The sequence below is a fragment of the Heteronotia binoei genome, chromosome 17 (assembly GCF_032191835.1).
Source record: "Heteronotia binoei isolate CCM8104 ecotype False Entrance Well chromosome 17, APGP_CSIRO_Hbin_v1, whole genome shotgun sequence".
NCBI lineage: Eukaryota > Metazoa > Chordata > Lepidosauria > Squamata > Gekkonidae > Heteronotia > Heteronotia binoei.
In genome coordinates, this window is record NC_083239.1 from 47,347,032 (window position 1) to 47,361,909 (window position 14,878).

Below are 14,878 nucleotides of genomic sequence, written 5' to 3' on the forward strand. Positions count from 1 at the left end.
GAGACAGGATGCTGGACTGGATGTACCACTGCTCTGATCCAGCAGGGCTCTTCTGATGTTCTTATGAAGGCCTCAGCTTCTCTGGCCTGTTGCTGGACCCTCAGAGGAACTGGTTGGCCACTGTGTGAGACAGGATGCTGGACTGGATGTACCACTGCTCTGATCCAGCAGGGCTCTTCTGATGTTCTTATGAAGGCCTCAGCTTCTCTGCCCTGTTGTTGGCCCTCCAGAGGAACTGGTTGGCCACTGTGTGAGACAGGATGCTGGACTGGATGGACCACTGCTCTGATCCAGCAGGGCTCTTCTGATGTTCTTATGAAGGCCTCGGCCTCTCTGCCCTGTTGTTGGCCCTCCAGAGGAACTGGTTGGCCACTGTGTGAGACAGGATGCTAGACTGGATGTACCACTGGTCTGATCCAGCAGGCCTCTTCTGATGTTCTTATGAAGGTCTCAGCTTCTGTGCCCTGCTGCTGGCCCTCCAGAGGAACTGGTTGGCATTGGTGTGGCAAATAGGCATGAAAAACCTCCGCTTGAGACCCTGGAGAGCCGCTGCCAGTCTGAGAAGACAATACTGACTTTGATGGACCAAAGGTCTGATTCAGTATAAGGCAGCTTCATATGTTCATAGTGTGAGACAGGAGGCTGGACTAAATGGACCACTGGTCTGATCCAGCAGGGCTCTTCTGATGTTCACAACTAAGGCAAGATTTGAACCAGGGACTGGTTCACTATGAAGGCCCTATACTAGACTGTCTTTTGAGAGCACAATAGGGCTTTCTGGCTGCTGTGGGGAAACTGTAAGAGCAACAGAAAAGGGGAGACCGGGCCGGGGAGGGGTGTGTGTGGGGGTGTCGCAACTTATCCATCCACTCAAGGAATCCATCACTGCCCCACCCCCCGCAGTGATCAAACGAGTGGACTGCTGCCATAACTGAAACATTAATGCCAAAAGCAGGGGTGGAATTCTAGCAGGAGCTCCTTTGCATATTAGGCCGCACCCCCCCTGATGTAGCCAATCCTCCAAGAGCTTACAAAAAAAGAGCCTTGCAAGCTCTTGGAAGATTGGCTACATCAAGGGGGTGTGGCCCAATATGCAAAGGAGCTCCTGCTATTCCACACCTGACGCCGAGCAATCCCACCACCTTCTCTTCTCCTGGAGTCCCCCTTGACGCCTCCCTTTGACTGCCATGGCCTGCTACTCAACCCACACTCCTGCCCACGTATCCACTGCACTAGCCCTTTATTAAACCCTCGTCCTGCTCCCCCCCCACACACACACTTGAAAGACTCCAAACTCCCTCTGGGCAAGAAGCCAGGTGATTTTATTGGTATTTATGGCAGACAGAATGCATGAAACAGTAAACGTTACAAGGAGGCAGTAGCCACAGGGCCCAAGAGATACCTACGTGACAGAGCTCAAGAAAAAGCTCCCTCTGAAATCTATCGGGACCTGCATTTATTTTTATTTTTTTGTATCACCTGCTGCGAATAAGGATAAGGTCACCTGTGGCGTATAAGAACTGCCCTCCAGACAATCGGGCAGATAATCTTTTGTAAACTAGAAAAGAAAGAGGGGGGGAGGGTTCTTTGTTTCTTTTAGGACGTGGACGCCTCTACTTCAAGCAGATTCCTGGAGAGGCTGCGGGGGGGGGGGGGAGTTCTAAACCAGCGGTGGCCAAACTGTGACTCGGGAGCCACACGCGGCTCTTGCACACACACTGCGTGGCTCTCGAAGCCCCCACTGCCCCATCAGCCAACTTGGAGAATGCATCTAAAGTTAAAGTTGCTTTCTTTCCATCTCTCCCTCCCTCCCCCATCTTCCTCCTTTCCTGCTCTCAAACATCTGACATCCGTGTCTTGTGGCTCTCAAACGTCGGACGTTTATTCTGTGTGGCTCTTACGTTAAGCAAGTTTGGCCACCTCTGTTCTAAACAATACAATACATTCACAAACGGCTAACAGCGGGGAAACAGGTTAAAGAAAGAACTTTGAGGGCGATCGACTTCTGTACAGTCAGCTGCAAAGTTAGGGACTTCAGCTGGACAAATCCTGCCAATCATTTTGACACCCTATGAAACAGTGGAATAAACATAAAACCGCAACAGAAGCTAAAACTTGCATGAACTAAGATATTAACAGCAGCAGGGTCTGAGTTATGTAAGGAGAAGGGGGGGAAATGTGGGAGAAAGTTTTCAACTTGAACTCTGTGCACGCCATCCTCATGTGCAAAGAAGACTCCTCCGCTTTCAACAAGGCCCTGCAAGAATCTTTCAGAAGGCTCAGCCCGAAACGCCTGCCTTGAGCAGGACGTGCAAAGAATTCCTAGCAAGGTGCTCAGAAATGCCTTCGCGGGGTGTGCAAAAGCTGAAAGCAAACACGACACGCCACGCGGCGTTTCTGTAATCCAATTTGGAAAAGCGTTTGGTGCTGAATGTGAAATTAAAGATGCCGCGCAGCTCCGGCGCCCTCCGAGCAAATGTCAAACCGCTTCGGTAAATGGCACGACCGTCTGTAGTGAAGTACACACACTACAAAATGGGCAAATTTACGCGCTCCCTGATTCAGAGTCTGGAGGAGCTCCTTGATGCGCACAGAGGGGTTCTTGTTCGAGCGGACTTCCCCCCCGTTTGCATCCACCAGTGGAGCAGCTCAGTACATGCAAAAGGATACACGTAGCAATACACATAGGGAGGGACAATGGCTCAGTGGTAGAGCATTTGCTTGCTAAGCAGACGGTCCCAGGTTCAATCCCCGGCATCTCCAACTAAAAAGGGTCCAGGCAAATAGGCGTGAAAAACCTCAGCTTGAGACCATGGAGAGCAGGGGAGGGATGCTGGCTCAGTGGTAGAGCATCTGCTTGGGAAGCAGAAGGTCCCAGGTTCAATCCCCGGCATCTCCAGCTAAAAAGGGTCCAGGCAAGTAGGCGTGAAAAACCTCAGCTGGAGACCCTAGAGAGCCGCTGCCAGTCTGAGAAGACAATACTGACTTTGATGGACCAAGGAGGGTCTGACTCAGTAGAAGGAAGCTTCATATGTTCAAAATGAAGCGCCCACGAGACTGCAGGATATTCATGTGAGTGCACCATTGTCTGCCAACGCAAAAGCTCGCAACCAGGCAAGGTGATAAGACTAGCACAGAATTCCTAGGATGTGGTTACCAAGGCCCTGCTCTACTCCAAGAATTTGGGACCAGTGTTCCCTCTAAGCTGAGTTAGTGTGAGCTGCCTCACAGTTTTTTAGCCTCCGGCTCACACGTTTTTGTCTTAGCTCAGGAAAATTGGCCCTAGAGCAAACTAATTAATGCAGTAGCTCACAAATTCAATGCCAGTACCTCATGAAGTAGAATTTTTGCTCACAAAGCTCCATAGCCTAGAGGGAATATCGCTTGCGACAGGATGCGGTTAGGCCGAATGGCTGCACTAGCAGCCGGTTGCAATAAAAAAGGCCAACGCCATGCTGGGAACTATTAGGAAGGGAATTGAAAACAAATCAGTCAGTATTGTAATGCCTCTGTATAAATGGATGGTGCGGCCTCATTTGGAGTACTGTGTACAGTTCCGGTCACTGCACCTTAAAAAAGATACGGTAGCATTGGAAAAAGTGCAGAAAAGGGCAACTAGAATGATTAAAGGGTCGGAACACTTTCCCTATGAAGAAAGGTTAAAACGCTTGGGGCTCTTTAGCTTGGAGAAATGTCGACTGAGGGGTGAAATGATAGAGGTTTACAAAATTATGCATGGGATAGAGAAGGTAGAGAAAGAAGTCCTTTTCTCCTTTTCTCCCAATATGAGAACTCATGGGCACTCGATGAAATTGCCGAGCTGTTGGGTTAGAACGGATAAAAGGACGGACTTCTTCACAAGGGGTGATTAACATGCGGAATTCACTGCCACAGGAGATGGTGGTGGCTACAAGCATAGCCAGCTTCAAGAGGGGATTGGATAAGCAGTGGTCCATCAGTGGCTATTAGCCACAGCGTATTGTTGGAATTCTCTGCCTGGGGCAGTGATGCTCTGTATTCTTGGTACTTGCGGGGGCACAGTGGGAGGGCTTCTAGTGTCCTGGCCCCACTGGTGGACCTCCTGATGGCACTTGGATTTTTTGGCCACTGTGTGACACTAGAGCGTTGGATTGGACAGGCCATTGTCCTGATCCAACATGGCTTCTCTTATATTCTTATACCCTTAGCCTCCTCTGAAGCCACGGCTGAACAATTTAAGAGTCAGTGGCATGGTTGTAAATCTCCAGGTAAGGCCTGGAGATTTCCAAGAATCAGAACTAATCTCTGGACAGCAGAGATCAGTTACCCTGGAGAAAATGGCAGCCTTGGAAGGTGGATTCTACGGCACTGTACCACTCTGAAGTCCTGCTCCTGCCCGAACCTGTCCCCAAAATCTCCAGGTGTTTCCCAACTCAGAGTTGGCAACCCCAAACACTGGTCTAGCAAAGCGAGGGAGCCCTGTCTCGAACAGTGACAAAGCCCAAATTATCGACTGGTGGAAAGCACCTCCCCCATCCCAAACCTGTATGCGGGCCTGGAATTCTGAATTTATGCCTCTAGACTGTATTCCATGGTGATTAACAAAGCTATTCAAAAGAGATTATGCCCTCATTTATCAGAAGACACAGCCCTGAAAATCACACACGTCTTCGAATTACCGGTTGGGCACACCAGCCCCTATGGCGCTCTTCCAAGAGAAAGGCTCTGTCGCTAACGACTGAATTAAAGAGGCAGGGAATTAATACATCTCTGCAAACCATCACAAGCAAACTCGCCGGCTTTAGAGCTGCCTCAGACGTACGAGTGACATCTGTGCCTTGTCGAAAAGGGGAAATGTATTTCGCGGCAAGGGGGGGGGGGGGAGATCGAGTGTTCCAGAAGCGAAACACGGTAATTCGAGGAGGGCGACCTCTTCCAAATTAACAGACAGAAGAATGCCCTGGATTCTAAGCTGTTTGCATAGCATTGCCTGTCGGCAACGCGCGCTTGTTACATCACGTTTCTGTAATGCCGGCCCCTGCAAAGCACTTGGTACATGTTGTCCTAAATAGCTAGTTGGTGGCAACAAGGAGTCATAGGGTGAGGTTTTTAAGACGCTGCGGAGTGAAAAGGGAAAATCATGAGTGCGACGGGGCATGCATCACCTGGGTGAGAAATCCCTTACCACCGGCATAACGTTCCTACCCATCAGGTTTCCAGGACCGTTCCAGCCTGCCCATAAATACTAAACGGAGGTGAATTCCTGATTATTTGCTTCCTTTATACGTCTCTCCAAGGGGGAACCCAAAGTTGCTTACAGCACTCTCTTCTCCTTCATTTTCCACACACACACACCCCCCACACACACAACAGAAAGAAGTACTTTTCTCCCTTTCTCACAATAAAAAAACTCGTGGACACTCAACGAATTGCTGAGCAGTCAGGTTAGAACAGATAAACAGAACTCCTTCTTCACCCAAAGGGTGATTAACACATGGCACTTACTGCCACAGGAAGTAGCGGCGGCTACAAGCACAGACGGCTTCAAAAGGGGACTGGGGAAACATATGGAGCAGAGGTCCATGAGTGGCTATTAGTCGCAGGGTGTAGATGGAACTCTCTGTCTGAAGCAGTGATGCTCTGTATTCTTGGTGGTTGGTTGGGGAGAACAGTGGGAGGGCTTCTAGTGCCCTGGCTGCACTGATGGACCTCCTGAGGGCGCCTGGTTTTTTTGGCTACTGTGCGATACAGAGTGTTGGACTGAATGGGCCATTGGCCTGATCCAACAGGGCTTCTCTTATGTTCTTATATAGAGCAGAGGTCTATGAGTGGCTATTAGCCACAAGGTATAGATGAAACTGTCTGGGGGAGTGATGCTCTGTATTCTTGGTACTTGGCGGGGGGGAACAGCGGGAGGGCTTCTAGTATGCTGGCCCCACTAGCGGATCTCCTGATGGCTCCTGGTTGGACTGAATGGGCCATTGGTCCGATCCAACATGGCTTCTCTTATGTTCTTAACCCTGCTAAATAAGTCAGGCTAAGAGTGTGTGGCTGGCTGAAAGCCACCCAACTTTAGGAAGAACTTCCTGACAGTTAGAGCTGTTTCTTCAGTAGAACAGGCTTCCTCCTTGGGAAGTGGTGGGCTCTTCTTTGGAGGTTTTTAAGCAGAGGCTAGATGGCCATCTGACAGCAATGCAGATTCAGTGACTCCGTATGAACAGAGGCAGACCACGAGAGGAAGGGCAGGAAAGGATGAGGCAGTGCTGGGACCCCATGGCCCTTTCTTATAGGATCAGAGTAATGTCAATCACGAGTTTAGGAAGCACTTTTCCTCCAGGCCAGACTGGCCCAAGGATCCTGGAAGGTTTTTTTGCCTTCCTCAACCTGGGCATAGAGCAGGGGTCACAAGGAAAAGTAGAGGTAACTGTGAGTTTCCGGCATTGTGCGGGGAGTTGGACTAGATGACCCTGGGAGTCCTTTCCAGCTCTATGTTTCTCACATGCTTTCACGGTAGACTGGGGATTTGAACCTGGAGCCTCCCAGATCCTAGTCTAACACTCTAACCCAGGGGTGTCTAACCCCTCATTTGTTATGAGGGCCGAATCTGGCATAAATGAGACCTTGTTGGGCCGTGCCAAATTGCACTGGCCTGGACCATGTCAGACCAGATTAGATAGCAGAGACATAAATTTTATAAAGGACACAAACACAATTAAATGGGTTTTTTTTAATCTTAAAACAATAGCACTCATTGGTCTTAAAGGTGCTTTCTTTGTAGCTCTCTCATGGGATCCAGGGAACTGGGCAAAGGAAGCTCTGGTTCTTTCCTTCCTTCCCCAGGGGATAAGGAGGGGGAAGAGCCTCAGCCGATAGAAGGAAGAGAAGCTTGACTCAGTAGCTCTGCTGCGCGATTGAGAGAGGCTGGCAAAGCAAGCTATTCCTCCTCCCCTTCCTCTCCAAGGGAGGAGCCTCAGACAATAGAGAAAATAGAGGTTTTGCTCTGTAGTTCCTGTGCGATTGAGCAAGTCAAGCAAAGCAAGCTGTTATGCAGAAGGAAGCAAGAGAGAGGGAGAAGGAAGCAGATGACAGCCAGTTGCTCGGGGGCCCGATAGGAGCCCTCTGGGGGCCTCATTCAGCCCCCAGGCCGCATGTTTGACACTCCTGCTCTAACCACTACACCACACTGACTCTCCACCAGTTGGCACATTCCCTATTGAAAAGTATTCAGCTGGCACCCCGCTTGCTGTAAAATTAATGAGATGCGGCAGGCATTTCAGTCTCGATGAAAAGAGTGCCGTACCTTATACAGAGTCACAAAAAGTTAGCCAAGCTGGCACAGACCGGTAGGATGCTACGTTTGAATTCGGGGGATGGAGCTGTCTTCCAACCCCCGCCCAGACGCAGATTCACTGAATGGCTTTTGCCGAAGCCAGCGTCTTCCCCTCAGTTCTTCCACTATAAACAGGAACGTGCGCCGTCCTACCTCCGTGCGCTTGCGAGAATGAATGAGACGCTTGTCTAAAAAGCAACCTAAGCATGTGACAGTAGGGCAACGTGACAATGAAGGAAATTCCTCGAATTTTTGTCTCAGCATTCGGGGCTGTGCAGATTTACAGTTCTGGATGAGACCGTTTCAGTGAATGGAAAAGAGAAGGCGGTGCCCCGCCCCGCCCCCTCCAAAAAAAACACAACTGGATGGAGAGGGGAGGAGGAGCCAAACCAAAATTGCTGAGAAGGAAAGAAAATTAGTCGGCAAAGATGAAAAATGAGATGCAGTAGCACCTTAGAGACCAACAAGATTCCCAAGGCATAAATGTGTGACCATCAATGTTCCCTATAGATAGATGCAGGTGGGCAGCCGTGTTAGTCTGAAGCAATTGAACAAAGTTGGAGTCCAGCAGCATCTTTAACCCATGCTTCAGGAGAAACAGTGTAATTGACATTTACTGCCATTCACACCATAGTTCTTCAATTCCGACAAATTTATTACCTTTTGCTGTTGTCCCGGGCAACTTACGCTATCCAGACCAAACTGTTATCCTTTCAGTTTGTTCATTTCACTATCTTGCCATTGGATTCTAACTTTATACCAGGCGTGGCCAAACTTGCTTAACTTAAAAGAGCCGCACGGAATAAACGTCAGATGTTTGAGAGCTGCGAGACACGAATGTCAGATGTCTGAGAGCTGCAAGGGAGGGAGGGAAGGAGGAAAGCAAAGAGAGATGGAGAAGCGGAAAGAAAGCAACTTTAAATGCATTCTCCAAACCTCTGGCTAGCTTGGCTTGTAGAACTGATTTATAGACAAATGCCTTCTTCAAGCCGGCCGACGGGACGGTGGAGGCTTTGAGAGCCACACCAGATGTTTGAAAGAGGCCCCAGAGATGCCTTTTCAGCCCTGACCCCTGCCTAGTGGAACGAGCTCGCCCTGGAGATCCGGGCCCTGCAGGATCTGCTCCATTTCCGCAGGGCCTGTAAAACTGAGCTCTTCCGCCAGGCAGTGAGTGTCACTTGTTAGTGGCCTCCCTCCCCTCATTCCGCCCCAGCGCTCCAAGATCCGCTGGACCTGGACAATAGGTCACAACTGAGGCAGAATCTGCCATCTTAGCCTGTCTAATTTTCATATATATTTTTTTAAACTTTAATTTTTTTATTAATTTTTCAAATATAACCAACAACCAACAACCTTAATACACACTCAACGACAAGACAATTACAATACAATACATAGACTATATTCGTGGCCTAATTATCATTAACACTGAGCAGAGCACCTCTGGAGTTTCTATCATTTCACAATATTGCATCTATCATTTCCAATATGCTCTCATTCATTATATAGCATGGGATTTAAAAAAGATTTTTTCAATAGTACGAGAAATTAATATATTTCTTTGGAATATGCTTTTCAAAGTCTTCTTCTAAATTTATAAAATTAAAAAAGGGGAACCATTTCTCAACAAAATTATTGTTCTTCTGCTGTATATCAAGTACCCTTATTTGTATGGCTAATTTGTCTAAAGCTGCTACTTCCCAAACTTTGGACATCCATTGCTGTTTGTTGGGAGACACATCTCGCTTCCAGTACTGGGCTATCAAAAGCTTGGCTGCCATCAATAAAAGAGCTGCCAGTTCTTTTTTTAACTGAGAAAGTTTTATACTGGGCCAGTAATTTAAAAGAAAGGATTCTGGAGTAAAGGGGATATCACTTTCTATGATGTTATCTATTATGGGTTTAATTTCATTCCAAAATTTTAAACTGGTCTTTTACTGTTTTATGATGTAACCCGCCCTGAGCCTGTTTTACGGGAAGGGCGGGCTAAAAATCGAATAAAATAAATAAATAAAATTTATGGTCAGGGGCTTGTCTATCTGCGGGACCCGCCTTTCTCTACACGTTCCCCAGAGAGCGCTGCGTTCAGGGACAAAAAATCTATTGTCCATCCCTGGACCAAAGGAGGCTAGGTTGCGTTCGACGTGAGCTAGGGCCTTCTCGGTGGCAGCACCAGAATTGTGGAATGCTCTCCCGGAGGCCGTAAGGGCCCTGCGGGATCTTTCCATTTTCCGCAGGACCTGTAAGACCGAACTGTTCCGACAGGCCTTTGATATCTAGCCGGGAGAGAGCTGCCACCCGACATCATATAGAGTATTAGGTGATCACCGTCAGAAAGAAGAACCCGCCTGTATCGTAGTGATACGGCACCACGAAATGTTTTTAAAGTCTTAAATTGTAATTATGTTTTATTGGTTTTAACTTGTGAATATGAATGCCGTCAGCCGCCCTGAGTCCGCTTGCGGAGAGGGAGGGATAGAAATTTAAAGTAATAAATAATAAATAAATAAAAATTAAAAAGAGCCACATGAGGTTCCTGAGCCACAGTTTAGCCACCAGCGCTTTATACTATTTTGCATGCTTAACCACTACCCACAAGCTATACGTAACACTGCTCACTGAGGGACGGTGGCTCAGTGGTAGAGCATCTGCTTGGGAAGCAGAAGGTCCCAGGTTCAATCCCCGGCATCTCCAACTAAAAAAGGTCCAGGCAAATAGGCGTGAAAAACCTTAGCTTGAGACCCTGGAGAGCCGCTGCCAGTCTGAGAAGACAATACTGACTTTGATGGACCAAAGGTCTGATTCAGTATAAGGCAGCTTCATATGTTCATATATGTTCACTGTAGCCCGTTTCATTATCGGATGACGTGTGCTTTTAGCCCACGAAAGCTGGCATTCTCAATAAAACTCTGTCGGTCTCAAAGGCGCTACTGGACTCCAACTTTGTTCTAAAGCTCCCTTTGTGAGATAAAGGCGGCGCTACAGGACTGAAACTTTGCTCTTCTCTTGAAGAATAACACGGCTGCCCGCCTGAAACTACCCGGCGAGGCAGAAGCCATCTTTAGATGTAAAAGCAGCCTCCGGCAAGGAAAACGCAAAGAAAGCTATTCTCAGGATCCCTCTCTGCGGCAGGGTTTCTGCGCAGAAAGGGGAAATAAAAGTCTGACGCTTGCTTCTTCTTTCCACGCCTCGCACTTGTTGAGAAATGAGTATTGACAATCCCTCCTTTGGGCCTCAAAGAGTCAGCCCAACAAGTGGCTTCCTAAGCAGGAAGCTTTCCAGTTCTCCTTCCCTGGTAAAAACACTTAGTCAAGTTCTTCAGCAAGGAGAGTTGCAGTTATTAGACGTTACTTGAAGGGCTGTCTTATAAGGTGGTACTTGAAGGGCTATCATACACAGCAGTGCTCCCCAACCTTTTTGTCACCAGGGACCGGTTTTGTGGAAGACTATTTTTGCACAGACCGGGGGAGGGAGAGGGGGGCAATGGTTTTGAGATGATACCGTTGTGTACTTAATTTTGGTGTGGTGGTGAAGTGTGCGGACTCTGATCTGAGAGAACCGGGTTTGATTCCCCACTCCTCCGCTTGCAGCTACTGGAATGGCTTTGGGTCAGCCATAGCTCTTGCAGAGCTGTCCTTGAAAGGGCAGCTTCTGGGAGAGCTCTCTCAGCCCCACCTACCTCACGGGATGTGTCTGTTGTGGGGGAAGAGGACAAAGGAGATTGTGAGCCACTCTGAGATTCAAAGTGGAGGGCAGGATATAAATCCAATGTTGTTGTCTTATTATTATTACATTGTAATATATAATGAAATAATTATACAACTCACGGCCCACTTGCTAACAGGCCACCGACCAGTACCGGTCCACGGCCCGGGGACCCCTGATGTAGAAGATGGTGTGGAATTGTTTTCTGTGGCCCCAGAAGGTAGGATCAGAACAAACAGGTTGAAATTAAATCAGAAGAGTTTTCAGCTCAACATTAGGAAGAACTTCCTGACAGTTAAAAGTAGTTCCTTAGTGGAACAGGCTTCCTTGGGAGGTGGTGGGCTCTCCTTCTTTGGAGGTTTTTAAACAGAGGCTAGATGGCCATCTGACAGCAACGCTGATCCCTGTGAACTTAGGGGGGGGGGGGTATGTGTGAATTTCCTGCACTGTGCAGGGGGTTGGACTAGACGATCCGGGGGGTTCCTTCCAATTTTATGATTCCATGATTATAGTTCAGGAAGTCAGTGTTTTTACTACTCCTGCAATTTCAGCAGCAGCCCGGGACAGAGAAGTCAGGGAAACAAACTTCTCCCTGGCACGGAGATATGGATTCACCTGCTACATGTTCTGTCTGTCCAAGCGCATAGGAACAGAGCCGGCAAAAAGACGCAAGCAATTCTGTTGAACATAAAGGTAATAATGCTTTCAAACCGGGCCTTGTGTACCGTAGAGGGCGTATCCCAGAATGCATTTCCCTGTCCTCTTAAATCAGATAGAGAGGCCTTGTTCCCTTGACTGAAGTACTTCCCCGAGGGTAAGGAGCAGGGTGTACTCTAAAAAGCCATATTGCAGAACTCTCCACCCCAAGTGGAACCAGCAGATTACCTCCTGATAGAACTTTCTCGCCAACAAGAGAAGACTTTCCTGTTTTCAAAAGTTTTCAGCGGCTCCCGGAAGCTGAACGTCATGCTGGTGGCCCATCTAATCCAGCATCCTACTTCACTCAGGGGCCAATCAAACGGCCCCAGAAAATCTACAGGAAAGCCACAGTGGCCAAGCCCTCCCTCCCAGTAACTGAGAGCCAGTGTGGCATAGGGATTAATGCTGGGTTAGTATCTGGGAGACCCAGGTTCCAATCCTCACTTCTGCCACGGAAGTTCGTTGGATGGCCCCTATGTCACTCACACACACTTCGCCTAACCTGCCTGACAGGGTGGAAGTGAAGATAAAATGGGCAAGAGGAGAGCACCATGAGCCACCCATTGGAGAGAAAAGCGGGTATAAATAAAGTAAATAAGTTGAACAAAAAGCTGCTGATTACCGTCTCTTGAGCATTTGTTCATTGGCTCAGCTATTTCAGGTTTTTTTTTCTTTAGGGTTTATTTTTATCATATTGGATGTTTTGCCTCCCATGAGCATAAGCTGCTTTGAATGCTTTCAGGCCAAAAAAGTTAAACTCTCATCAAAACAAACAGGCCACATACTAAAACCAAATCTCCTGGCCTATACATTTAGGTAACAGACAATGTTCCCTCTAAGCTGCAGAGCCTTGTGAGCAAATATTCTACTTTGTGAGCTTCCAGCATTAAAGTTGTGAGCCGCTGCGTAAATTATTGTGCTCTGGGGTCATCCTTCCTGAGCTAAGACAAAAATGTCTGAGCGGAAGGCTAAAAATCTGTTCGCTAGCTCACGCTAACTCAGCTTGGAGGGAACACTGGTAACAGACCGAAACCAGCCTGGCTTGGTCCCAAGAACAGAAGGGTCTTTCTTTAGAAGAGCTGTCCATTGCTTACCATGCCTCCAGGGATCTTTGGGTTCCACAGCACCTGACACGATATCTTCATCAGAAGGAAAGGTGACGCGCTTTGCCCCGGGTTTGAGCTTCCCGTCTTCTGCGGGCGGAGAGGCCTGGTCCAAGTGGTCGACCTGCGGGCATTCTCCATCCACTCTCGCGTCCGCCTCTAAGCTGCAATTCTGAGAAAGGGAGTCCGACTTTTCCTGCAAACAGCTGTCCCGCTGGGGAGACTTTTCAGCATCCCTAAGGCATTCTCGGGCAGTTATATCCGCCTCTGTGACCAAAGAGGAGCCGCTATGGGCCACCTCGCCGACCGACACATTTTCCTGAACTGAAAGGCCCGAAGTCTCTTTCCCGGCTGGTTGCAACTCCCCTGTCTCAGCAACAGTCTCTCGTAAATCTTCCTTTGTAGCAGAATGGTCTACTGTACTTCCATCGGGATGACTCCCTACAGCGAGAGGGTTAGGCGGGGAGTGAAGGCTGTCTGGATTTTGGAGATGAGATGAAAAGTCCGCAGTATCTTGAAGTTCCATCCCGCTTGGGCTGCTGTCCACTCGGGAGGCAGCCCAAGGGTCAGAAGCCCTCAGCACGGCCTCAGCCTCCTCCTTCTGCACGTTGGAAGGCAGTAGCAGCAGCAGGTGGTCCCCCTCCGCGGCCTTCCCTTGTTGCTGCTGCATGGGGGAAACTTGCACACACTCCATGGCTGGGCAAGCTGAGTGTGCGTCCGTCAAAGGGGGGGCACCTTCTTCCCTTCTCATGGACCCCCCGGAGGCATCACTGAGGGGTGGAATCCACCCCTCCCACCCACCCACCACTACCTATACGAGAGAGGAATAGAAAAGCTCTCGGTCCCTTCGGTCCCAGCAGCGGCACAAAGAGAACAGATTGGGCTCCAGGTGGGCCTATGTGGACCATGAATGAAGAACAGTATCAGTTCGGGCAGAAGGGAGGGAAGGGCTCTGCCTCTGTGGAAAGCAGAAACAGAGCCCCCGCTTGGGATAAGGAGGCCAGGAGAACGACAGGCACTGGTTGGATCGGAAGCTAGAACTATTTAGGGTGGAAGGGGAATGACAAAAGCCATTCCCCGGTCTCTGGCAGCTGAAACCTCCCCTCATTAAAGAAAAGAGGGGTCGATGCAAGGAGGGCCTCGGGGTTAAGCTAGCAGGCAGGAAAGACGGGCTGGAGTTTCCCCCCAAAGAGGGAACAGCGGGGACTGTGCCTCTCAAGGCAGGGAAGAGCCCAGCGCGTATGCATGGGGGTGGGCCCCTTCAGGATGGGCAAAGAGAAGGCAGGAGAAAAGAGAAGGCAGCTCTGCTGTTAGGGGATTGCCCGAGGGGTGGGGGTGGGGGGTCTGAAGACCCCAATTTGGGGGGGGGGTTGTGGAGATCACTAATGGAGGAAGCTCAAGAAGCCCCCTCTATAAAGGAGGGAGAAAAAAAGATGCCCAAGAAAGAGGGGGAGTCCTGAATACCCCAATTTTTTTTGGAGGGGGGGGTTGTGGAGACTACTGATGGAGGAAGATCAAGAAGCCCCCTGTATAAGGGGGGGAGAGAAAAAATGCCCAAGGAGTGGGGGGGTCTGAGTACCCCAATTTGGGGGGAAGGTCGTGGAGACCACTACTGGAGGAAGATCAAGAAGCCCCCTCTGTAAAGGGAGGGAAAGATGCCCAAGGAGTTGGGGAGTCTGAGTACCCCAATTTTTTTTTGGGGGGGGGGGTCTTGGAGACCACTGCTGGAGAAAGCTCAAGAAGCCCCCTCTATAAGGGGGGAGGGGAAGAAAAAAGATGCCCAAGAAAGAGGGGGGATCTGAGTACCCCAATTTGGGGGGAGGGTCGTGGAGACTACTAATGGAGGAAGCTCAAGAAGCCCCCTCTATAAGGGGGGGGGAGAAAAAAGATGCCCAAGAAAGAAGGGGGATCTTAGTACCCCAATTTGGGGGGGGGGTCGTGGAGACTACTGATGGAGGAGGCTCAAGACGCCCCCTCTATAAGGTGGGGGGGGGAAGATGCCCAAGAAAGAAGGGGGATCTTAGTACCCCAATTTGAGGGGGGGTCGTGGAGACTACTGATG

General features: G+C 49.3%; 1 protein-coding gene and 1 non-coding gene across 2 annotated transcripts in view; one reads left to right on the plus strand and one right to left on the minus strand.

Annotated features, from left to right (window-relative positions):
• The window catches only part of PPP1R37 (protein phosphatase 1 regulatory subunit 37), a 111,816-nt gene extending 98,161 nt beyond the window's left edge, over positions 1-13,655 (minus strand). Inside the window, exon 1 of the mRNA XM_060257574.1 lies at positions 12,808-13,655. Within this exon, the coding sequence (XP_060113557.1) occupies positions 12,808-13,567 (760 nt within the window). The 5' untranslated portion in view covers positions 13,568-13,655. The remainder of the gene's footprint in view (positions 1-12,807) is intronic.
• Positions 2,693-2,763, plus strand: TRNAS-GCU (transfer RNA serine (anticodon GCU)). The gene has a single exon. It is a non-coding gene; the product is annotated as a tRNA-Ser (tRNA).
• Positions 13,656-14,878: the final 1,223 nt, after the last annotated feature.